This window comes from Streptopelia decaocto, assembly GCF_964273445.1.
Source record: "Streptopelia decaocto genome assembly, chromosome: 1".
In the NCBI taxonomy this organism is placed as follows: domain Eukaryota; kingdom Metazoa; phylum Chordata; class Aves; order Columbiformes; family Columbidae; genus Streptopelia; species Streptopelia decaocto.
The window spans coordinates 70,039,458-70,060,108 of NC_138663.1; the positions used below are offsets into that span (position 1 = coordinate 70,039,458).

A 20,651-nucleotide genomic window follows, 5' to 3' on the forward strand; every position below is an offset into this window, starting at 1 on the left:
CTGTGTAGTTCAACAGATAGTGATCAACAAATTACTTTGCCATTTAAATAAATGACCATGTGGGGAAAAAAAAAAAAAAAGAGTAATATCTAAGTGAAAGATTAAAGACTTCTGTTACAGACTGTCTTAAATGAGGCCTAACAACTCCTCTCCCATGCTCCTAAAAGCTTAATGAAGATTAATATATTTAGCAAAATTTGGGATAAGCAGGAAAACATCATCTGATCACCTTGATACAGGAGAAATGAAGAATTCAACAGGGCTATATGACAGACACAAGGGTTTTGACTGTAAATCAGGCATAATCCTTTTTATAATTCGAAAGTCATGGTGTTGATACATTCGGATGGGCTCTTTGATCACCTGGACTACTTCTGTCCTTTCTGCTCATGATCTTACCAGGCTTTTCATTCAGTTTGAAAGACTTTTTGGACAAAGATCTGTGCTTGCATAGCTATGGCTCCTGAATGCCAACAGAAGGCAAATAAAATTTATCATATATCAATACCAGAAAAGACGGTTTCCAAATGTTATCTCTGATAGCCTCTGCATATCTGCTGTCTTCTTTTTTTTTTTTTCCTCTATTTTTTTCTTCAGGATCTCTTCCTGTTTTCACATTACTGCAGCCTTTTATTAGTCCTTTTATCTTCTGAGTCGGCACAGTTTATCCTCCATTACTAAGATTTCCACTGTTGTCACCATTCTGTCATAAACTTATTTCCTTACTCTGCTGTTCCTGACCCATTTCACTCTCTCTCTCTGCCATCTTTGAACTTAGCTGACGTCTCTCCTTTTGATTGTCTTGAAGTTCATTGTAACATCTGATAGCCAAAACATTAGTCCTTTATTCAGTAATATCACTAACTCATTATTTAACTGCTTCTTCTCTCTGTCTCTGGATGTCTAATTTGCATGACAATCCAGTCACCCACATTTTCTCTCCAGCTTCAGTAAAAAAATGATGGCTCATCTTGTGTGAACGGTGTACAGATACGTCCCCACATTTTTTTCATGCCTGCTTTTATGTGTACATAGAATATTACAGAACCAATTTATGGTCCTAAAAAGTGGGGTATAGACACAGCAAAGCATTTTCAAATATGCAAGTGTTTTCAAAATGACTGTTGATCTGAGGTGCTCCATTTCTAACATTTCTAAATTAAAGTATCCCAAAGGGAATCAGTCTGCAAAGATGAATCAGGCTCACCAGACACATTGGAAATTTTTAGCAAAGAAATACATTATATACAGAAAAGTACAGTTATTATTTCTAATACTGCCATTAGTCATATATAAATGTAAATAAACACACACAGCAAAGGAGATTTAGTGTTGTTCTAAATCCATAACTCTGAATGCATCAATAATCAACTTACTCAGTGTGTGGAGAAATTCCAAATTACTGTGCAGCATCCATGTATTCTAAGTACTGACTGAAACTGCATTATGACTATGAAACTCTGCAATGAGCCCATTTTCTCTGGAAATTGCCTCAGTCACGTAAAGACATTCTTTCTTCCTCAGCAGGTTGCGGCTTGAATTTATTTGACATGCAATGGAGGACACAATTTCAGCCACCACCTTTTCTTCCCCATTCCTCTTACCGTGGTTTCTCCTCTAACATCTGAGTATGCATTAAAAAAAAAATCCCTGCCATTTCCACCTAGCTGCACTTCCAGGTCTTCTGCAGAATGCAGTCTGTGCTGACAACCCTGCAAATGCAAAGGAGAAAGGAGGTGTAGGAAACAAAGTTCTGGTGATGCTAACTGATGGGCCTTGGTGCTCTTCAGCTCTCCATTTCAGCTTCTCCATTAGCCTTCTGGTAGGCATGCCTTTGCATGCAGAACAGACAAAAGAGTAGGTAGGGTTGCCAGGTCTCCCAGCTTAGCTGAAAGCCTGGTGAGATTCTGCACCCTGAGTCATGGGTTGGATGTCTATCAAATAAGGAGGAGTTGTTGACATATAAGGCTGAAGCTTTGGCGCAGCACCCAGAAAAGACAAGGACATTGCAAGTAGCTTGTTCCAAATGCCCATGTTCCAGCAGAGCCTAGAGCCAAGGAGCAGCAACAGCAGGGCTGCAAACCTCCAACAGCAGAAAGTGACACCAGGGGCATGTGAGTGAGTCTTGTGCTCAGGACTAATGGTGGCTTCTTTCCCATCTACTGTGGAAGATTATCTTGCTAGAAGCATCAGCTGTCTTTTTGGCCCTGCCTTCTGCTGTAGGAAGCAGGCTATTAGCTGCTAATATATAAAGCAAAACCTTACCAGACTTCTTCAAACAGAAACACAAATTGGAGAAGCGAAAGAAGTGAAATGGAACAAGGCAACAGATGGTGTTAACTTCAGAAAGAGGTACAGAATGTTTCGAGCCAGTTGCCTGCATTCGTGTCAATTATGTTACTGCCCTTAAGATTTAGCTCTTCTCTACCACATGGTTTACAAATCATGGGGTCAAGTAAGAAACGTTTTCTTTTTTTAATGACAGACTTGTTCCTTTGGTACACAAATACCAGAATTATTTCTGATAATCTACTGACAAAAGTGAGGAATATCTAAATAAATAACAAACCAGAAAACATCAGTTCTATTTCTCTTCAATTAGCCATTTCCAGATGTCTTAATGAATGAGTGGGGTCCTGTTCCATCAACCAAAAAAACCTCATAACTCTGATCCAGGCAGTGATCCATGCACTATGACAGTGGGCACAGCAGATTTAGGGAACACTGTTCCAGAGGGAGTGTCACTGCACTGGTTTGGCATGGAGAACGTTTACTGCTCGTGGTGATAAGCAAGACCCATGAGTGAGGGAGCGGAGAAAGGGATAGTCAAGGGTAGTGGAAAAAGAGATACCTGGCATGATTTAGTGAAATTTATGAGGCAGACAGAGCGTCTTTCTGTATATTTGCTGATGTGCATAGCACACTTGGCAAAGAAATACTGAAGAGGCAAAGGTGTCTGATAATATTGGAATTCTGTTGTTTTCAGTGGTCAGTTCCATCATCATATGTAGTTCCAGACAAAGCTTTGCAGGGGAGAGAAGAAGGTCTATCTGTACCATCCACTTAACCATAAGAGTTAACTTTGTGTGGATATGAAAATGCAATAGCATTTTACAGAACTTCTGGTCATACACAGCAATATCTACTCCCCATTTTCTGTAGCCTCACAGCCTCCCCATTTTCTGTAGCCTCACAGCCTCCCCATTTTCTCTCTGAATTATCAGAGACTTTAATGAGAATCCTTTTCACTCCCCACTTTGACTGATCTTTCTAATTAGGAGCACTGAACAAACAGATCTGTGAAACAGCCTGGCAGCAGCAAGCAGCCTTGGTTCACTTCATACAGGGCATGGAGAAAGCTCTGCTCTCCCAGGCACAATGCGAAAGCTACAACCAGTGACTCAGCGTTAGCCCAGTAACTGCTCTCCAGGGAATCTGAGACAACCCCTCCAAGCATTTCTGTTTATTTCTGCACACAGGGAAATCAGACAACAAAAAATACTTGAAAAAAATTCCCTACCTCCCATCCACTAATCAGTAAACAGCACTGTCAAGCTTTGCCTTGTGATCCACACTTATGGACACATCCAGGGTGAAGCAAATACCAATACATGAGGTTTTTTTTTGTAAGACCTGCGCTCTGTCCCATGCAGACATGGCATTTCATTAAGCACAGGGTAATAGGTTGATTTCCTTAGGGATCAGCTGCTGGAAAATAGAACATCTCCTTTCATAAATAGGCAAGGTCACCATGAGCCACACATTCCTAAATGCACAAATTCATTTTGGAGTTGATGCTGAAATAATTGTGTATCTGTTCATTATATGTTCTATATTAATACAATAAGTCATCTTCATGTAAAACTAATCTTACGAGATCTGAGAAAAAGCAGCATTATATTACACTTCAATGACAGCTGCTCCAGAATGCAGTGGAAGAATTCTAATTTATGCCCACATTGTTTTTTACATTTTACTCTTTCTATTGGATTCAGAACTTTAAAAATTCCAGATAAGAAATATTTTTAAAGTGCAAACAAAGACATTTTGCTCCTTCACACTTCATCACCCTTTCATGGCTTAAAATTGCCTTTTTGTTTAGCAGTAGTCATCTCCCAGAGTATTCACATATACACATTGTGAACAAGACAGTTCACAAATGTGACATCTCAGTTTAAACCCCTGTAGATATGACAGAAATCACAAAAATTTCACGGAGATATATAAAGAGAGTTCAAAAATGTTAGGCAATTTCCTTCAAAATATTAAGTACTACCAAAAATCAGAGTCCCTAGATGACCTGACTTGAAGAACCTAAGCATTATGCAGTATAACTAATTCCTGTCCCTCTACTTCTCTGCTTTCATTTTATTTCATCCCAAATACTATTTTTATGGGTTTGTTTAGAATATTTAAAAGCTGCTAACCTGTTTTTCTCTATTTCCCTCGTTCTTGGGAAACTGCCCTTCTAGATGTGAAAATGAGAAATTCCAGAGGATAATACTGTGTCAAGGAATAATGTAAAAGAAGAAAGAGCTACTTTCAAAGTGAATATATGATTTGTCAATAATGAAGATTGTATCGGGTATAATACAAAAGTAGAAATAAAGTATTTTCTCCTAAAATCAGATACAAATACTGTATTGCATTAAATCCAACAGTCCATGGGGGAAAAGAATAATTATGCAGTAGAGATTAGAAACTATATATGTACATGTAAGGAACATAAGGGATTTTATTCTGAAGTTTCTTGTGCTTACTCAAATATATGCATGCTTCATCAGCTATTATGATCAGGATTGTCAAATGCAAATCATAGAATCATTTCAGTTGAAAAAGAACTTTCAGATCATTGACTCCAACCATTAACGCAACACTGCCAAGTGTACCAATAAACCATACCCCTAAGCACCACATCTACACATTTTCTAAATACCTCTAGGGTTGGTGACTCAACCACTCCCCTGGGCACCTTTGAAGAGTTAGGTTTCTGCCTTAGAGAAATATTTTTGCTTTATTTTTAAAAGAACAGCATCAAAAAAGCACCTACTTCCTTGAGGCACCTGAGTGAACTGTGAGAATACCCCTATTTTTTTTTCCTTTCAAGGCTGCAGAAACCTAACTTAGAGACTTGCCTCCTTCTTTTGTTCACTTGAAACACATTGAAGCAGGCTGCCAAAAGTTCAAGGAGAGGTGACCAAGTCCTGTTTGCTGTTGGCATGTCTAAAACTGTTGACACATAGTAGGAAATAAAGAGTACATCCAGTACAGTTGCCACAATAAAATAGGTGCCAGGGAACCTCACCTAGAGCTAACAACACCAAACTGTGCTGGCCAACTGAAGAGATAAGTCAGTAATATTTATAGAGAAAGTGCAAACAAAGCTTATAGAAGCCTCAAAAAGCAGCTCAGTTTGTCGTGTTCTGAAGCACGGAATAAAAAGATCCATAAATAGTTGTTTTGTTTTGTTGTTTGCTTGTTTTTAAAAACAAAAAACCCATGCAAACACACCACATTTGGAATTTTGTTTTTTGATGATGAAAACCATACCCACAGTTTTCAATTATGCAAGCTGTAGAAATATAAAAAAAAATGTTAATTGAAAGAAAAAGTAATGAAAAAATTTACACTTGACAGACATACAAAAAGCAGCCAATGTCATGGTTCCCTTTTATATCACTTACAATTTTTTTCTGAACAGGAAAATAACCTACTCTCTGTTGAAAACACACCAAAAAATCAAACTCTGTTGTTGGACATACTTAAGATTTTTCTAGCTTGGTGCCTTAAAACTTTTAGGAAGAAAAAATGCATGCCTTCTCTCACACCAGCTTGTCCCTCAGTTATATATAGCCCTATTCTACCTTTGCTCCACTAGAAATAGGAGTACTTTTCCAGTCAAGTCTTCTTCAAAGTTTTAGACTGATACTCTAAAGAAGTGTTGACCATTCTCTGATTAATTCCAAGTAATTCCTTGTCTACTAGGGCCAGCTCTGTCCCCTCCCCTCATTTCACATCAGCTATGTACTAATTCCCACTAGCAGGAAGCATTCTCTTGAACTCTGGTACTGGTGGAGTCTGATCAAGTTAATGTGTTCACCACTGCCCTAAGCTCCCAAGGACCTAGAGGTCCTCAAACCAAATCCACTATATATAGCAGTGTCTCCATACAAGTCTTTACATTCAGTACAGTCAAGGGCTTTGACATCCTTCTTGACACTGAAGATCAGATTTTCCTCACCGGAACAGCAAGCTAAAAGCTCAATAGAAACAAGTAACACAGGTGGAGTTCATATAGGTCTGTTCTTCAACTCACAGAGCTGACTTAGCTTTTCTGTTCTCCTGCAAGTAACTTTGGAAAACATATTTTCCAAATACAACAGTATTTTATAATTTCATAACTAAGGCAGTGTTCTTTCAGGTTCAATTCTAGGGCCAGTACTATTTAATATATTTATCAATAATCTGGATGCAGGAGTTGAAGGTACCATTAGCCAGGTTGCTGATGACACCAAACTGGGAGGTTCTGTTGACTCTCCTGAGAGACAAGAGGATTTGCAGAGGGATCCAGATAGATTGGAGCACTTGACAATGATTAATGGGATGAAATTTAACAAGTTGAAATGCTGGATTCTGTGCCTAGGATAGAGTAATGCCAGGCATAAGTATAAACTGGGAGAGGAGCAGCTGGAGAGCAGCCCTACAGAAAAGGACCTGGGGGTGCTGGTTGATAGGAGGCTCAATATGAGTCAGCAGTGTCCCTGGCAGCCAAGAGAGCAAATGGCACCCTGGGGTGCACCAAACACAGCATAACAAGCTGCTAAAAAGAGGTGATTATCCTGCTGTATTCAGCACTGGTGTGACCTCACCTTGAGCATGGACAGGTCTGGGGCCTACAATTTAAAAAGGATGCAAAGGTCTCTGAATGCGTCCAGAGGAGGGCAACAAAGCTGGTGGAAGGCCGGGAAGCCATTTGCCATTAGGAGCAGCCAAAGACTTTGGGCTTGTCTAGTTTGGAGAAAAGGAGGCTGAGGGGCAACTTCATGGCTCTCCAGAGAATCCTGAGGAGGGGATGCGGAGAGGAGGTACTGAATTCTTCTCCCTGGTGTGACAGGACATGTAGGAATGGTTCAAAGCTGCACCAAGGGAGGTTTACACTGGACATTAGGAAGCATTTCTTTACTGAGAGGCTGGTCAAACACTGCAACAGGCTTCTTAGAGAGGTGGGTGATGTCCCAAACCTGTCAGTGTTTAAGAGGCATTTGGACAATACACTTAATAACATGCTTTAACTTTTGGTCAGCCCTGAATTTGTTAGGCAGTTGGACCAGATGATTGCTTTAAGTGCCTTTCAACTGCAACTATTCTAGTCTAGTCTAGCCTAGTCTGTTCTAACTGGAGCTAACATAAGAAGATGGCAGATGCCCAGTTGTACTATAGTAAAACACAGCCCACTATACCTTGCTACTACACTTTGTCTTATGAAATGAATTTAAGGCCCCAAAAAGAGCAAGGATGAGTGTGATGGTCTCACACTCAGTTTTATTTTTGAAGGCTAATGTTTGAACATTAACTTTCGAAAGTGAGGGAAGGAAAAGAGTTCAGGAAAGCAAAATGCTTCTCTTCTTGAAAAGAGGAAATTTGCTAGGGTAACATGTTTTTGGAAAAAAATAATTCTCAACAAACAACAATGCAGAAATGAAGAAAAAGGATCACATCACCACAGTGCAATATCCTGCATCACCTATCAACATCAGACAAATTCAGGTTCATTCATGTACCATGTTTTGTTTGTATTAGACACAACAAAAATATACAACAGTTACAGCAGAAGATGGTATTTTGTTCTTCATGAATTGAGTATAACGGAAGTCCTCTTCTTCACCCCACTAAATGGATTTCAGATTAAACTCTAGGATAAAGTTTAGAAACTTACCTTGCATTTCAACATATTGGCCACTCTCTCTTGCATTGATTGTCCAGCCTTTGGCCTGACAAGTATATAAACTGCTTTCACCTCAGGGCTGGAGCGCAGAAGCTTTTCCACCAGTACTTTGCCCATGAAACCTGTAGCTCCCGTGATAAGTACCGTCTTTCCATTGTAATAAGCTGAGACTGAAGACATGGTGCTTTCTTGTTCTTCCTTTCCTTTAACTTCCTGCAGCATGTACCTGAGAAGATGCAGAAATAAAGCTTTGAAGGCCTTTGAGTCAAGACATGGATCAGTTATTTGGTAACTGAGATAACATTTCCCAATCTGCTATGTCAGCTCACATTAGTTCAGTCAATGCTAATTCTAAGGATGATTTCTTTTTAAAACCTTCATTACAAAAATAACCCCCAAAATTAAAAATGTTAACCTGAGAAGCTTAAAAAAAATTGAGCTCAGCCTTATCCTCCGTATTTTAACACGGCTGCACCCAGCAGTCACAGTTTAGAACAAAGCTTTTGCTGTCCAAGACTCCTACCAGTAGATGCTCACTGCTGTGTTGAACAGCATTTATCTCATACACTGTGAATTGGTAACCATGATGATAAGCAGTTATCCCTACAAGACAAAGTAGAAACAGATCTTCTCACAGACGCTACAGATACAAATGCTGTGGTTTGCACCTTAATTCCACCATGCCAAGCAGTTCAAGATCTTGTCTGCCATCACTCAGCAGCGTACTCAATCTTTTCCTGTTGTCTTGGCTTGGAATAAATCCATGAAGAAAGCTCCTCATCATGGAAGATACAGTGCAATGACATTGCTCTGCAAGACTGCAATACCATGGTCCTCTGTGTAGGTCACCACCATTTTGGCTGTTAAGGCCAAAATTCATCCCACTTAACTCAAAGGAGCATAGATGTCACATGGTTTCTCTGGAGAGTTTAGGTTTGAACCTTTGGAGATCCATTTACTATACAAGGGGGCTGACATTACTAGGTTCCCATATGAAGTGTCCCAGTTAAGTATTTTAATTAGATACAATGGTTTCAGGCCTACATGTCCCCAGCCATCCTAGTTCAAACTCCTAAGTTTTTTAAATAACAAACAAGGCTGGAATGAATGCTTCTAGAATAGTTCTTCTCTCAGACAAACTGAAGGAAAAGTACCCTCCTATCTTGGAATGCTGCAGATCCAATCATACATAGACCACTTCTATTGCAAGGGAAATGCTCATGTAAAATACAAATAGATGTCTTGGAAAAAAAGCCTACTAAATTTGAGACAAAAAGAAACAAAAATAGTGGAATACTGTCAGGTACTCCAAAAAAACTTCTCTTCTTGCAGAAGCTTCAGAGACACTGTTGGCCATTTCCAGTTTCTCAACATGAGTCAACTGCATACTAATAAAATGCAAATACACCAAAACAGAAACACAGCATTTGCTGCATTTTTGCAGTCTGCCAAGATCCCCTGTTGTCACCAAACCTTTTGTATTTCTGAAACCTAATAAACCATTCAGGGACAGTGAAGCAGCCTAAGCTAGAGCAAAAACTGCAAGCCTTCATACAGAATCATATAATGAGTCCTTGGTTTGGACCAACACAAAGGAACAGCAACAAAGAGTTTAAAGTACTATAAGAGCCCTGGCTACATGTGATGGCAGCTAAAATTCCTTCCACCACATGGGATCACGAGAGAAATACAGCTTGTACTACAGTGCACGTCCTCCTCAGGGTGTAGTGAGATATCTTACTCCAGAAAATTGACCACGGTCAGCAATGTGCTTAGGTGGACTGCGATCCCCAAGGCAATGCCACTCACAACAGTGAAAAGTAATCCACAGTCTGTGTTCATGTGCTGTTATTATGTGGGTCTACAGCTGATACATCTATCCAGAACTCGCTTTTCATTTCTACCAATCTGGCAGTTTTCACAATCATTGTACTGATGCATGGAAACATTGAATGTATATTTCTAAAGGGCTATAGCCCAGACACATAAACAAGAGACTCATGCCCAACAGAATGTTGTTGTTCTTTCTCAGTGCTGCCTGGGACTGCAATGCAGTACATTGCATCAAGCAAATTAAAACTCCAAAATTTCTTTATCTGTAATGAATCATTAGGTGTGCCATGCAATTTAGAAAGTGGGTCAAGCAGGATAACTTCTGAAGGACAGTATTTTATAAATTAATAGCTGTGGGTATTCTGGCTCAGTGAATTCAGGTATTAGCCTACTTTCAGATATGACCTACATCACAATTTAAATGACTGTAAGAGGCTCATTTAAGACTATTAAAAACCTGTTCTTATCAAAGAACCGGCCACTTGGGAAGTTAAACAAACAGGTTAAACTATTAGATAATTCACTTATTTATAATAAAATGTTACATCTCATTCAGCTTCGGAAAACCTGAGTGGTATCAGAAGATGGGAACTTGCAGAATCTGGAAGTGTGTGAAAAGGTGTGTGAGTCCAAAAGTAGATACTAGTTTGGTCAGATGAAGATGGAGGTGACAAAAAACTTAAGTATTTTGGTACAACACATGCTCTGCAAAGCAGAAAAATTAATAAGAGAAATCCTTAGTCACTAAAGGCCATACAAATTATAAGGAAACAAAAAGACTAAATATAAGACTCCTTCCAGTCACTGGTTACTTGCTTTGAACTTGTATTTAGAAGATCATATCTACCTAAATTCACCTAATATTCTGCTAGAAAAATCGTATCTTTATAAAGTACTTTCCACCACAGACTTGGAGGTTACCCATAGTGTTTAATGGGCATTACTCTCCTTCTCACACTTCAGTAGTACACCATATTTCCAACCTGCACCACTAAACATTAGTGCTTTGCATTATAGTTGTAGACTACTTCAAAAATAACTGTTAAGATTTCAAAATGTGGACATCAGTTTATCATGTTGTTTTATTTGGGTTCTCTGTTTAGGTTATCCATATGGGGCTTCATTTGTTTTGGCCAGATATTCGATGCCTACTAGAACAGTAAAAACCACAAAACCAAAACAAAACCAAACAATACATGACACACTACTTTATAGTGTCCCAAAGATTGGCCATGCAGCCCAGATTTCATTAAGTAATCCTGGTAAGGACCACACATATATAACTGATAGCTTTCCCCCATGTAGTCCGAGACCATTTTGAACATTTGACTCCAAGAGAAGTCAGGAAAACAATTGCACCTCTCAAACAATTCTGATTATATCAGAATGGAAACAATGGAAACATGAAATACAGAAACAGAAAACTGAACTTCAAAGGCAATCTGCTGTTCCTCTTAATTACTGACCTAACCCTATAGGGTTAAAAGAAAAGGTAAAGAAAGCCACGTACTTTCTCTTTTCTATAATAAGGCACTCCAGCTCAGGCAGCATATAGTTCATAAGGCCAGTTTCAGTGTTGGATCAGGTTGCTCAGGGCCCCATCCACAATGAAAGGCCATGAGGAATGAGATGGGTTTTTCTTATTACAGGATCAGATTTGTGTGTCCTTGCAGTATTTCTTTTTGTCCTTTCCTAAGTCAGCTTTTTAAGAAAATACAATAACCTTGTACCCATTTGATGCCATGCTAATGAAAATCTGTTTATTTGTTTAATGTGCACAAACAAATTGATGTTTTGAGATCATGATACAAAAGCCACAATGCTTCAATCTGCTGTATTCAGACAGATCCCTGAATCTCCACAAGTAAATTTAAAGAGGCTTTTACTACCTTCCAAATTAAAAAGTAGATTCCAGTTTATATTCAGGATTGCCAAGATATTTTCTTTTCAACTTAGGGAATATTGACTTCTTTATTTTTCAGAACCCTCTTTGGCTTTTATAGTTTTAAGAGTGGGATAACAGAATTTATTTTTCTCTGTTTTAATTGATTTTGCATGGCCTTTGTAGAGAAAACACTGAAGAAGTTATGGAGATTTTAAGGAACAAGAGGATTTCTGCAGTCAAAGGGTGTCATCCAAGTGATGCCTGCTGAGTAATGCCCCTTTGGATATCCACCTCAAAATACAAAGAAGTATACATTCCTTTTTGACCTTTTACACCTAGTCAAATGAAAAAAAAAATGTTTCCTGCAGAAACTTATATTTGGCTTTTCATTTCAAGGAATAAAGAGGCAATACCAAACATTAACTATTTCCCAGTCAACTAAGCTGCAATGTATGGTAAGAGAAAACTATTCAAAGTCTGAACTATGGTCAGCAGTTGTAGTGAGTTGACCCTTATTGAGATGAAGAAGGACAATGGTTATTTCAGAGCCTGAGGTTTCTGTCTCTTCCAAAACTGACTGTAGGAGAAAAAGCCACTGAACGGTGGAGAAAAGCTCACACAAGGGCTTCTTGAAGCCCAATTCAAGTGAGTAATTACATGGAAATCTGATGGTTTAGGCACTAATCAGAGCAGGAAAGTAATCGCTGATGCCATCTGAATTACTGAACACAGCATCTTTGCAGCAGCATATGTCTCACTGATGCTGACTCATCTCTAACCATACTGTGAAAAAAAAACCCACCTTTTGGACAGCCAGCCAGGAATCAGACTGAGTATCTCTGCAGACACAAGTACACATGATGTTTTAAGGGTAAAGCTCTGTTACTGGCACCTGTGACAGTCTCCTCTGGATCAGTTATAAAGGACGATCTGCAGCGCTGTGTTACAAAGTCACAGTTTGTGCCAAAGGACAAACGGAAGGGTAGGAATGCTACCAACCTAATGTTTTGCTCCTGCAAAAGAAAACCTTCATAGCCCGAAGAGAAGAGTAAAGCAGGGCCTTCCCCCACGGAGAGCAGACACAATTGACCTGACAACAACTAACACACTAATACACTAATACTAATACAACAACTAATACACTGTGCTCAATTTCCACATACTTCAATGATCCCAAATCTGCCTTCAGACTACAATGGTGCAATGCCTAGAGTTAGACTGCTATCAAAGCCAATAGCAATGGAAGGGGAAATATACATCTGAACCTCACTGACTGTTGCTACTGCTGCTGCCCAGAACAGCTCCATGGCTGCAGGGTGTTAACAAGAAATGCCAAAATGCAACATGAGCACTGAAGGATGGGTACACTATAGCAGGTTAATATTTCACTACAGTTTGGACCACTAATAAGATTACCATGCTCTGTTCAACTGGAACAGTGGCCATTGCAAAAGCTTATCTGTTATTTGCCTTTCCAATTCAACAGCACAAAATGAAAAAGAAAGAAAAAAAGCAAAAAGGAAAAGAGATTTAGTTTTGTGCAAGAGTAAAGGACCCTATGCCTGTAACTATACATTTAGATCACAAATGGCCTCTCTGGCATCTCCTGCTTAGTCTGGTTTTGATGAGTTTCCTCACATCTAATGTGTTTTCACAACTTTATGCAGGCATTTAATTCCTGTAAACAGGAGGGTCAGCCATTTAGACGTCATATTAAATGTAATGAACCAGCTTCAACTAAAATTACGATTAATGACAAATAGCTTTTTGGAACAGAGCTATACATAGCAAGAGACAAAATAATTTTTGGCCACTTTCTGAATATAAATTTTTAATCTTGGGTACAAATATCCAATCATACATATGACAGTTTCTTTAATCAGGATTCTGGAAGAGTCATAATTAACCTGGGACATGCAGAGAAAGAAAAATTCCTCTGTCATTTCAGAGAACTCGTACAGGTTGGAAGAAGCAATCACAGACTATTTCAATCTCCATCTCATCCATTTGCCTCCTCAATCTGTTAATTATTTTAGGAGTTTAAAATGGATTGAACACTGGGGATGCCTGAACAATGTATCTTCATATAATTATTTTCTTACCACCCCATCCGCCCCCCCCCGAATGCGTGACTGAAACTCCACAAACTATGCATGTAATTACAATATATAAAAGCAATTATTTCTAATATGTGCTCTTTGCCTGAAAACATTTGTGGATAATTTCTTGTTGGTTAACCACCAGCAAGTAGATAATTCCACAACTATGACTGTAGCAGCAAAAACCTGATCTTTTTACTTTGGTGGCCATAGAGGTGGACACTTGAACAAAGTGCAGTTTTCCTCCAGTGCTAATGTAGACACAACAATTGTATGGTTTAAGCACATCAGTATAATCCAGGGAGAGTGTGTACATGGTTGAAGAGGCAGGAATAGTGATGGAAGTTCAACATCTGCACACCACCTCCTATGGAGCAAGGTCCAGTCTGAAACAAAGCAACTTCCAACCTTCTGATTCCTGGAATAACAAAATGCTCCATTCCATGCTTAAAGTATAAAACGACAAAAGAAAATGCAATAAGCATCTACGTATTTCATTTATGTGCTGGCAGTAGAAACATGGGATATAGCAGCATCCATCAATTCACTGTGAAATCTTGGGCATATGCAGGTGCATTAGTTGTGCATGCTCTGTCATTTGAGATGGATGCTCTGCCATTTTATATGGATGTCAGGTTTTGTTGAGCACCAGGCTTTGCTTCAGAGATTTCACAGATTATTTTTAGCCCCAAGACATTTGGAAGTAATAGAGCATGCCATGGTCTTAGAGTCACAGAGCAAAGTCCCACACCATGCACGCTAGCAATAGTTGAAGTAGTGACTTGCTTTTCATCACAGTGACTTAACTCCTGCCTCCTCAGCAACACTTAGCTCCATTTATTTGATTTACTGGGTCAAACTCACAGTCAGGGTGGTTCCACTGCAATGACCAATGTTTCAGCTGGGATTAACATGAATTATCTTCGACTGGAGCCTTTATATTTGAAGTATTTTCTGCATTTTCAGTAACAAATAACAGTGACTCAGAATGGAAAAGGGCTGTAGTTTAGCACTACACAACATTTTTGGCAATGGCACTGTTAACATGAGCAAGTATATAGTACTAACAACGGTGCACTGAAGTTACATAACATATTTTCAAAGCACTTTAGGCACATCAAGATTTGTGTAGTACATTATGTTTGGGAAAAATTGGGGAGATTTTACCGATGGCAGAAGATGAAGCAAAGAGGATGCTAAAATGGCTAATCTAGGGACAAATTAAAAGATCCTTATGGTTTGCTAAACTTCCGCAGTTATTTAATAGCACTAACAACCTAACAACAATAACAAACTGGCAAAGATAAACCTTCTCTCACTTAGCTACAGAGTTAAAAGGAAGGTCATAATCCATCCTTTGTATAGGCACTATAGATGCTAATACAGCAAAAAGAAATAAAATCTTGTGATTCAAAGATGGGCACATTTACAGCCAGAATGAGCTCCTGATGATAATCCTCTTTACAAACGAGATTTTGCTCCAAGCAATTTACACCAAATATAAATGTTGTTGCTAGAAGCCTGAAGGTTCAATCACTTTTCTCCAGCTAATATATTTCAAATCATTTTTTGTTTGCTAACAGTAGGGACTCAATTCCATAACAGCATACCCAAGTAGCGACAAGCAAGGAGAAACTGTTACTCCCAGAAACCCTTCGTGACTTCAAAAATGACACCAGTTTTTCAACCCATTTCAATTTATGACAGTTAAATCTAAAGAGACAGTGCAGTGTGACAGCATAATTAAGACCTAGAGACAACGAGCAATGTGCACATTCAGATCCTGTGAACTACTGAACGTTACATGACATGCGGACAGAGGCTGTCGATCCTTTGGAAACCGCTGAGAGCTGTGGCTTCTGGACTAGAGATCTACCCACAGAACAAGAGTCAGATGTAGGGCAAAAGCTTGCATTTCAAGATTTGGTCATTGCTTAAGCATTATCTGTACAGTTTCACAAATCATCTGACTCTCCTACGTAATCCAAACCATCTGATCACTGTTAAGAATTAGAGAAGAACGAAGGAAGCATAAGGGCCACTGATGTAACACAACCCAGGAGAAGACTTACGATTTTTTAGTGAAACCTGTTAGTCTCTCTCAGTCTCACTATGTTCTCTCTACGAGTGATGAAACCAAGCCTATAAGGCATTTTACAGCTAAGACAGGGCAATTGTGGTAAGGATATGCCTATATGCATGATACATGATTTTAAATAACAAATATTTCTCAGTAGCTCAAATCTGGATGTATTTGGCCTCACTCCTATTTAATTAAATTACTGGTAAGAACAGCAGCTCCCAGAGACATCAAAGGAGCAGCTTCTGCAGGCTCGTGGGTCAGCATCTGTACCGACTCTCCCTTTTTAACAGCACTCACTTAGATCTAGTTGTTGCAAAGACATTGAGCAAGTTACAGAATCAAAGCTTGGGTGCATAGATCAGGACGAGAAGAGTTTTTGCTTTGTCTCAGCATAAATAAATGCAGACATCCTACATCAGAGCATTTCTGCAGGCAATCCTTCCCCTTCTCTTTCTACCAGTTCACTCTTCATAGCTCTTACCACCTTGCTCTTTCTCTTTTAGCTGTGACTGGGATTTCTACAACCAGCAGCTCTCTCCCAAACCTCTAAGTCAAAACCTGTTGTACACCAATCACACTGGACCTTACCATTGCAAAAGGCAAGTTTCTTGGTTATTAAGTCAAAGGTCTATAAATCTCTCTACAATATCTGGGTGGCCTGGCACAATTGTTTTCTTTTAGAGATCTCAGCTGATAACTCTGTATTAGCATCCAGCATGTCTTAGCACAGTATTCAAAGACTTTATCTCCTTTTCCATGACTTGTTCTTCCCCCTCATCAAAAATAGTTGCACTATAATTCATGGCACTTGTAGGAAGAGTTGGATTTGGAGATACCAAGTTGTGTGAAAGTGTTGATCTGCTGGAGGATGGGAAGGTTCTACAGAAGGATCTGGACCGGCTGGGTCGATGTCCTGAGGCCAGTTATATAAGTTTCAAGAAGGCCAAGTGCCAGGTCCTGCATTTGGGTCACAACCACCCCAGGCAGTGCTACAGGCTCGAGGAAGAGTGGCTGAAAAGACCTTTAAGATCAAGTCCAACCGTTAAACCTAACACTGCCAGGTCCACCACTAAACCATGTCCTTAAGTGCCAGATCTAAAAGTCCTTTAAATAACTTCAGGTTTATTGGTTGGACTGTATGACCTTAAAGGTCTTTTCCAACTGAAATGGTTCTATGATTGATTGAGTTAAACAATACCTCCATACAGTTTGAGTTTAATAGGAGGCTGAAGTGTTTTGGTGTTTTTTTTTCAAGCCTCATTTTTGGAACAGTCCAATTAGCACAGCTGTTGTGAAGGGCAGCAGCAGCAGGACTGCTACCTCCCTGACAATTTCCACATTCCAGCACTCATAGAAAACCATCCCTTAATGTCTCCAAAATAGACTGGGTAAGTAAAACTGAAAGTATTTAAAAACTGCCTGCATTTCTGTAACAAATTAAACAAACAAACAAAAACAAACGGTGATTGATAGTAGCAATGCAAATATTCATGTGATTATACATGTTAACCATGTTCTTAAGGCACTGTCACAACATAATGGTCTTCATTCAAGATTTTGAGTCAGAAGCAATATTGATCCAAGTAGAGCATTATCCAGTAAGTAAATCTATGTCATGTAATGATGGAGAGACTATCTTCCTGAGGGATTGATTCCTCCTTTACCACTAATTCTCCCTCTTCTACTCCATTCAGCTCTCTTGCCAGGTAAATACAGAAACACAAAGTTTAAAAGTCTTAATGAAATAAAATGCAACTGCACTTATATGTATTCATAACAAAACCTATCCCTTCCAATCCCTAACATTCTGTGATTCTGTGAAGAAACTGAGTACAATGTACCAGAAATGTGGTAAAAGTGATGGCCCCTTAATGACCATGTTTTTGATAAACAAATGCTTATCTAAGCCATGCTACCTTCTTAGTGTTACTACTCTTTTACAGTTAACTGCAGTGGAAACTCTAAATAGAAAAGATAAATAGCTTTGTACTCCAGTGCAGATAAGTTTCAAACCAAATGCAAAATAGTTCGAGATTGACTGAATAACAGGAAAGAAGGAGACGGAGGGAGGGAGGGAGGGAGAGGGAGAGAGGGAGAGGGAGAGAGGGAGGAAGGAAAGGAGGGAGAGAGGAAGGGAGGAAGGGAGGGAGGGAGGGAGTCCCCATCCAATCTGTCTGGATTTCCCAAACATACAGGCTATCACTGAAGCAGACTTTTCTTTAGTAATGTCTATGCATATACTTGTGTATGCATATACTTGTGCATGCACACACACATACATGCATAGAAAACCATTTTTAGATTGTAGATGCAACAATCTGTTAACTGCTTTTTTCCCTGAGTTACAACCATTTGGGGGTCATCACACCACATCTATCTTTTACATGATAGTAGCTAAAGAATACCTCTTACTGTAAACTTTTACAAGTTGTAACAGAACAAATATTCCTTTTCCTCCAGCCCTCCATAACAGATAAATCTGCTAATACCTTCCCTATAAGACAGAAGAAACTACTTATCAGCTGAGAAGCTCTTCACATGTCAGTGAAACCTCTTGATAACCCCAGATAATACAGTAGAATGGTGTATGCTGCTTAAGAGAAAAATGTGGTGACTATTCTAGCAGTCCTGTGACAGCAAGCTAAAAATGAAATTTCACACTTTAGATCTCAGATCTAACAGAGTGGAAAAAAATACCTGCTGTGTTTGGACTTAGATTTAAGGATAATTAAATAACTGTAATTATTTTTCTTTCCAATAGAAAGCTAAGCTCAGCAGTCTGAGCATTTTTTATTCAGGTTTTATTAAGAAGCTCAGCCTAGAACCCTATACTTGCCTTGGTTGGGGCTGAAACACAAAAATGCTTGCAAATTTCCCTCCAAGATGAATCTTCTTAAAAGAATGACCAGAAAGATGTGAGAGTTTACACTATCAACTTCATAGGAAAGCATATATAAACACAGGCAGATGTTTTCAAAAACAAAGATTTAAGATACCATAAAGTCTTCTTTTTATATGAAACCTAAAAGAGAGCATTATCAATAAGAATAACATAGTTTTGCCTTTTACCTCATCATTGCATCAAAACTCAGGCTAAATACAATTTTTTTTTTTCTTTTTCTCCCACTTCTCTCTATTGCTCAGGCTTAGAGCATTTGATGGCACCTTGCAATCCATCAGACAACAGCAGCAGTCTCATTTGTTCTGTCCAGCTACTGACACAGGACAGAAGCCGTTGAGGCTTCTGCTCTGCAAAATTTTCCTGTCAAGTGAAGTTCTCAGCAGACAGAGCAGGATCAAGAGCAGCCAAAGCATATTTTGTTCCAGGAAGTTCACAGGGAATTTTACACTGCTTACTGCATGCTGCTACCAGGCTTATTCTGCAGCAAGAGAGAAAATCAGAATCAGTGACCAGCTCTCCAGTAATTCCCTGCATTCCCTGCTTTGCTGAAAACAGTTCTGGCACTACCTGAATCAGAACCGCAATACGCTGACATATTTTGCTGTCACAGTCCTTAGCACTAAAATAATGACCTTGCACAGGCAGCGTAAGAGTATGTGCTAAGGCAGCTATAGCAGAACTCCTGCTCTTGCACAGTTTGGCAGGTTGCTGCCATGTCATGGCTCTCATTGTGCAAATGTGATGGACTGATAAACATCTCATTCTCCCTTTGAAAATGCACAGAAACCACAGCAAGGAGAATCTAGGAGGCTACTTTCTCCTACAAGGACCCACACATAGAGCATTGGGAGGGGGACATAGAGACACCGGTATGGAGCTTGCATACTTCTGAAGAGAGGCTGAAGAAACGCAACAGTAAAATAATTTAGGTTTTATAGGTATAATGTGCAAAAAATATAAAGCATACTAGTTCTTAAAACAGAAGTCAGTGAGCTAGAAGGCACTTCAGAGAGATTCAGATACCTTTCTGCCTCCCATTATACCTCAGTACTAGGGTGGGTCTACTTCTGGGTAGACTTTTCCTCTGCTTTGAGGGTAGACTCTTCTGGGTAGACTTTCCCTGACTATCTCTGTGGGGATGCACTCCAAATTTCTTTAATCCTTAATCTATTGTTTCTAGTAAGAAAAGGGAAGCATGGAATTGGAACTCACAGCTAATTCCTTCTGCTCCTCCCAAGGCTGTAGGATAGCTTGAGGCTAGGGAATGAAAGCTTCAAAGGCTACATGGGCATAGCAAGATTACTGGTATTGCCTCTGCCCCTTCCAACAGCAAATGTCATCCTGAGAGTTTGGAAGTTTTTTTTCTTTACGATCAACAAAGACAGCATGTAGGCAGTGTGAGCAAGAAGGCCTCCTTCTCTGGAAATCTGGATGATGAATACGGAAGAAGCCCAGCTAAGCCAGAAGATTCACTAGCCATATGAAAACAAGTGGTGTGTATTAATCAGTAGCTCCAAGGTAAGTGCTAGGATTTTCAACAGATGGAGTAAACCAGTGTTTGATCAAAATGAAAAACTGAAGGAAATCTACTGAACATGGTTAGGCTGCAGGTGAACATATCTTGGATGATAACTTCTACCAACAGAAAGATGAGACTGCAAAATGTAGCTTCTCTAAAAAAAAAGAAATATACATATATATATAAAAGAAAACAAAAGACCAGAAAATAGAAGAGTTTGTAGGACTCTGTGATTAGTATCTGAGTCAGTCTGTTTATGGAGAACTTCTTATTCAGCTTCTACCAGTAGGCCCACATCTCACAGTGAACTGAGTGTACAAATCCAAGAGACTTCCTCACCATGCTATGTCCAGAATTACTCACAGCAGCTTAAAACTTAGAATAG

The 20,651-nt window shown here is 39.3% G+C and overlaps 1 protein-coding gene across 3 annotated transcripts in view; it reads right to left on the reverse strand.

Annotated features, from left to right (window-relative positions):
* The window catches only part of FAR2 (fatty acyl-CoA reductase 2), a 151,347-nt gene that overhangs the window by 77,012 nt on the left and 53,684 nt on the right, over positions 1–20,651 (reverse strand). For all 3 annotated transcript variants that reach the window (XM_082064750.1, XM_082064751.1, XM_082064749.1), the window contains exon 2: positions 7,937–8,171. In XM_082064750.1, coding sequence (XP_081920876.1) covers positions 7,937–8,167 — 231 coding nt within the window. In that variant the 5' untranslated portion in view covers positions 8,168–8,171. The remainder of the gene's footprint in view (positions 1–7,936; positions 8,172–20,651) is intronic.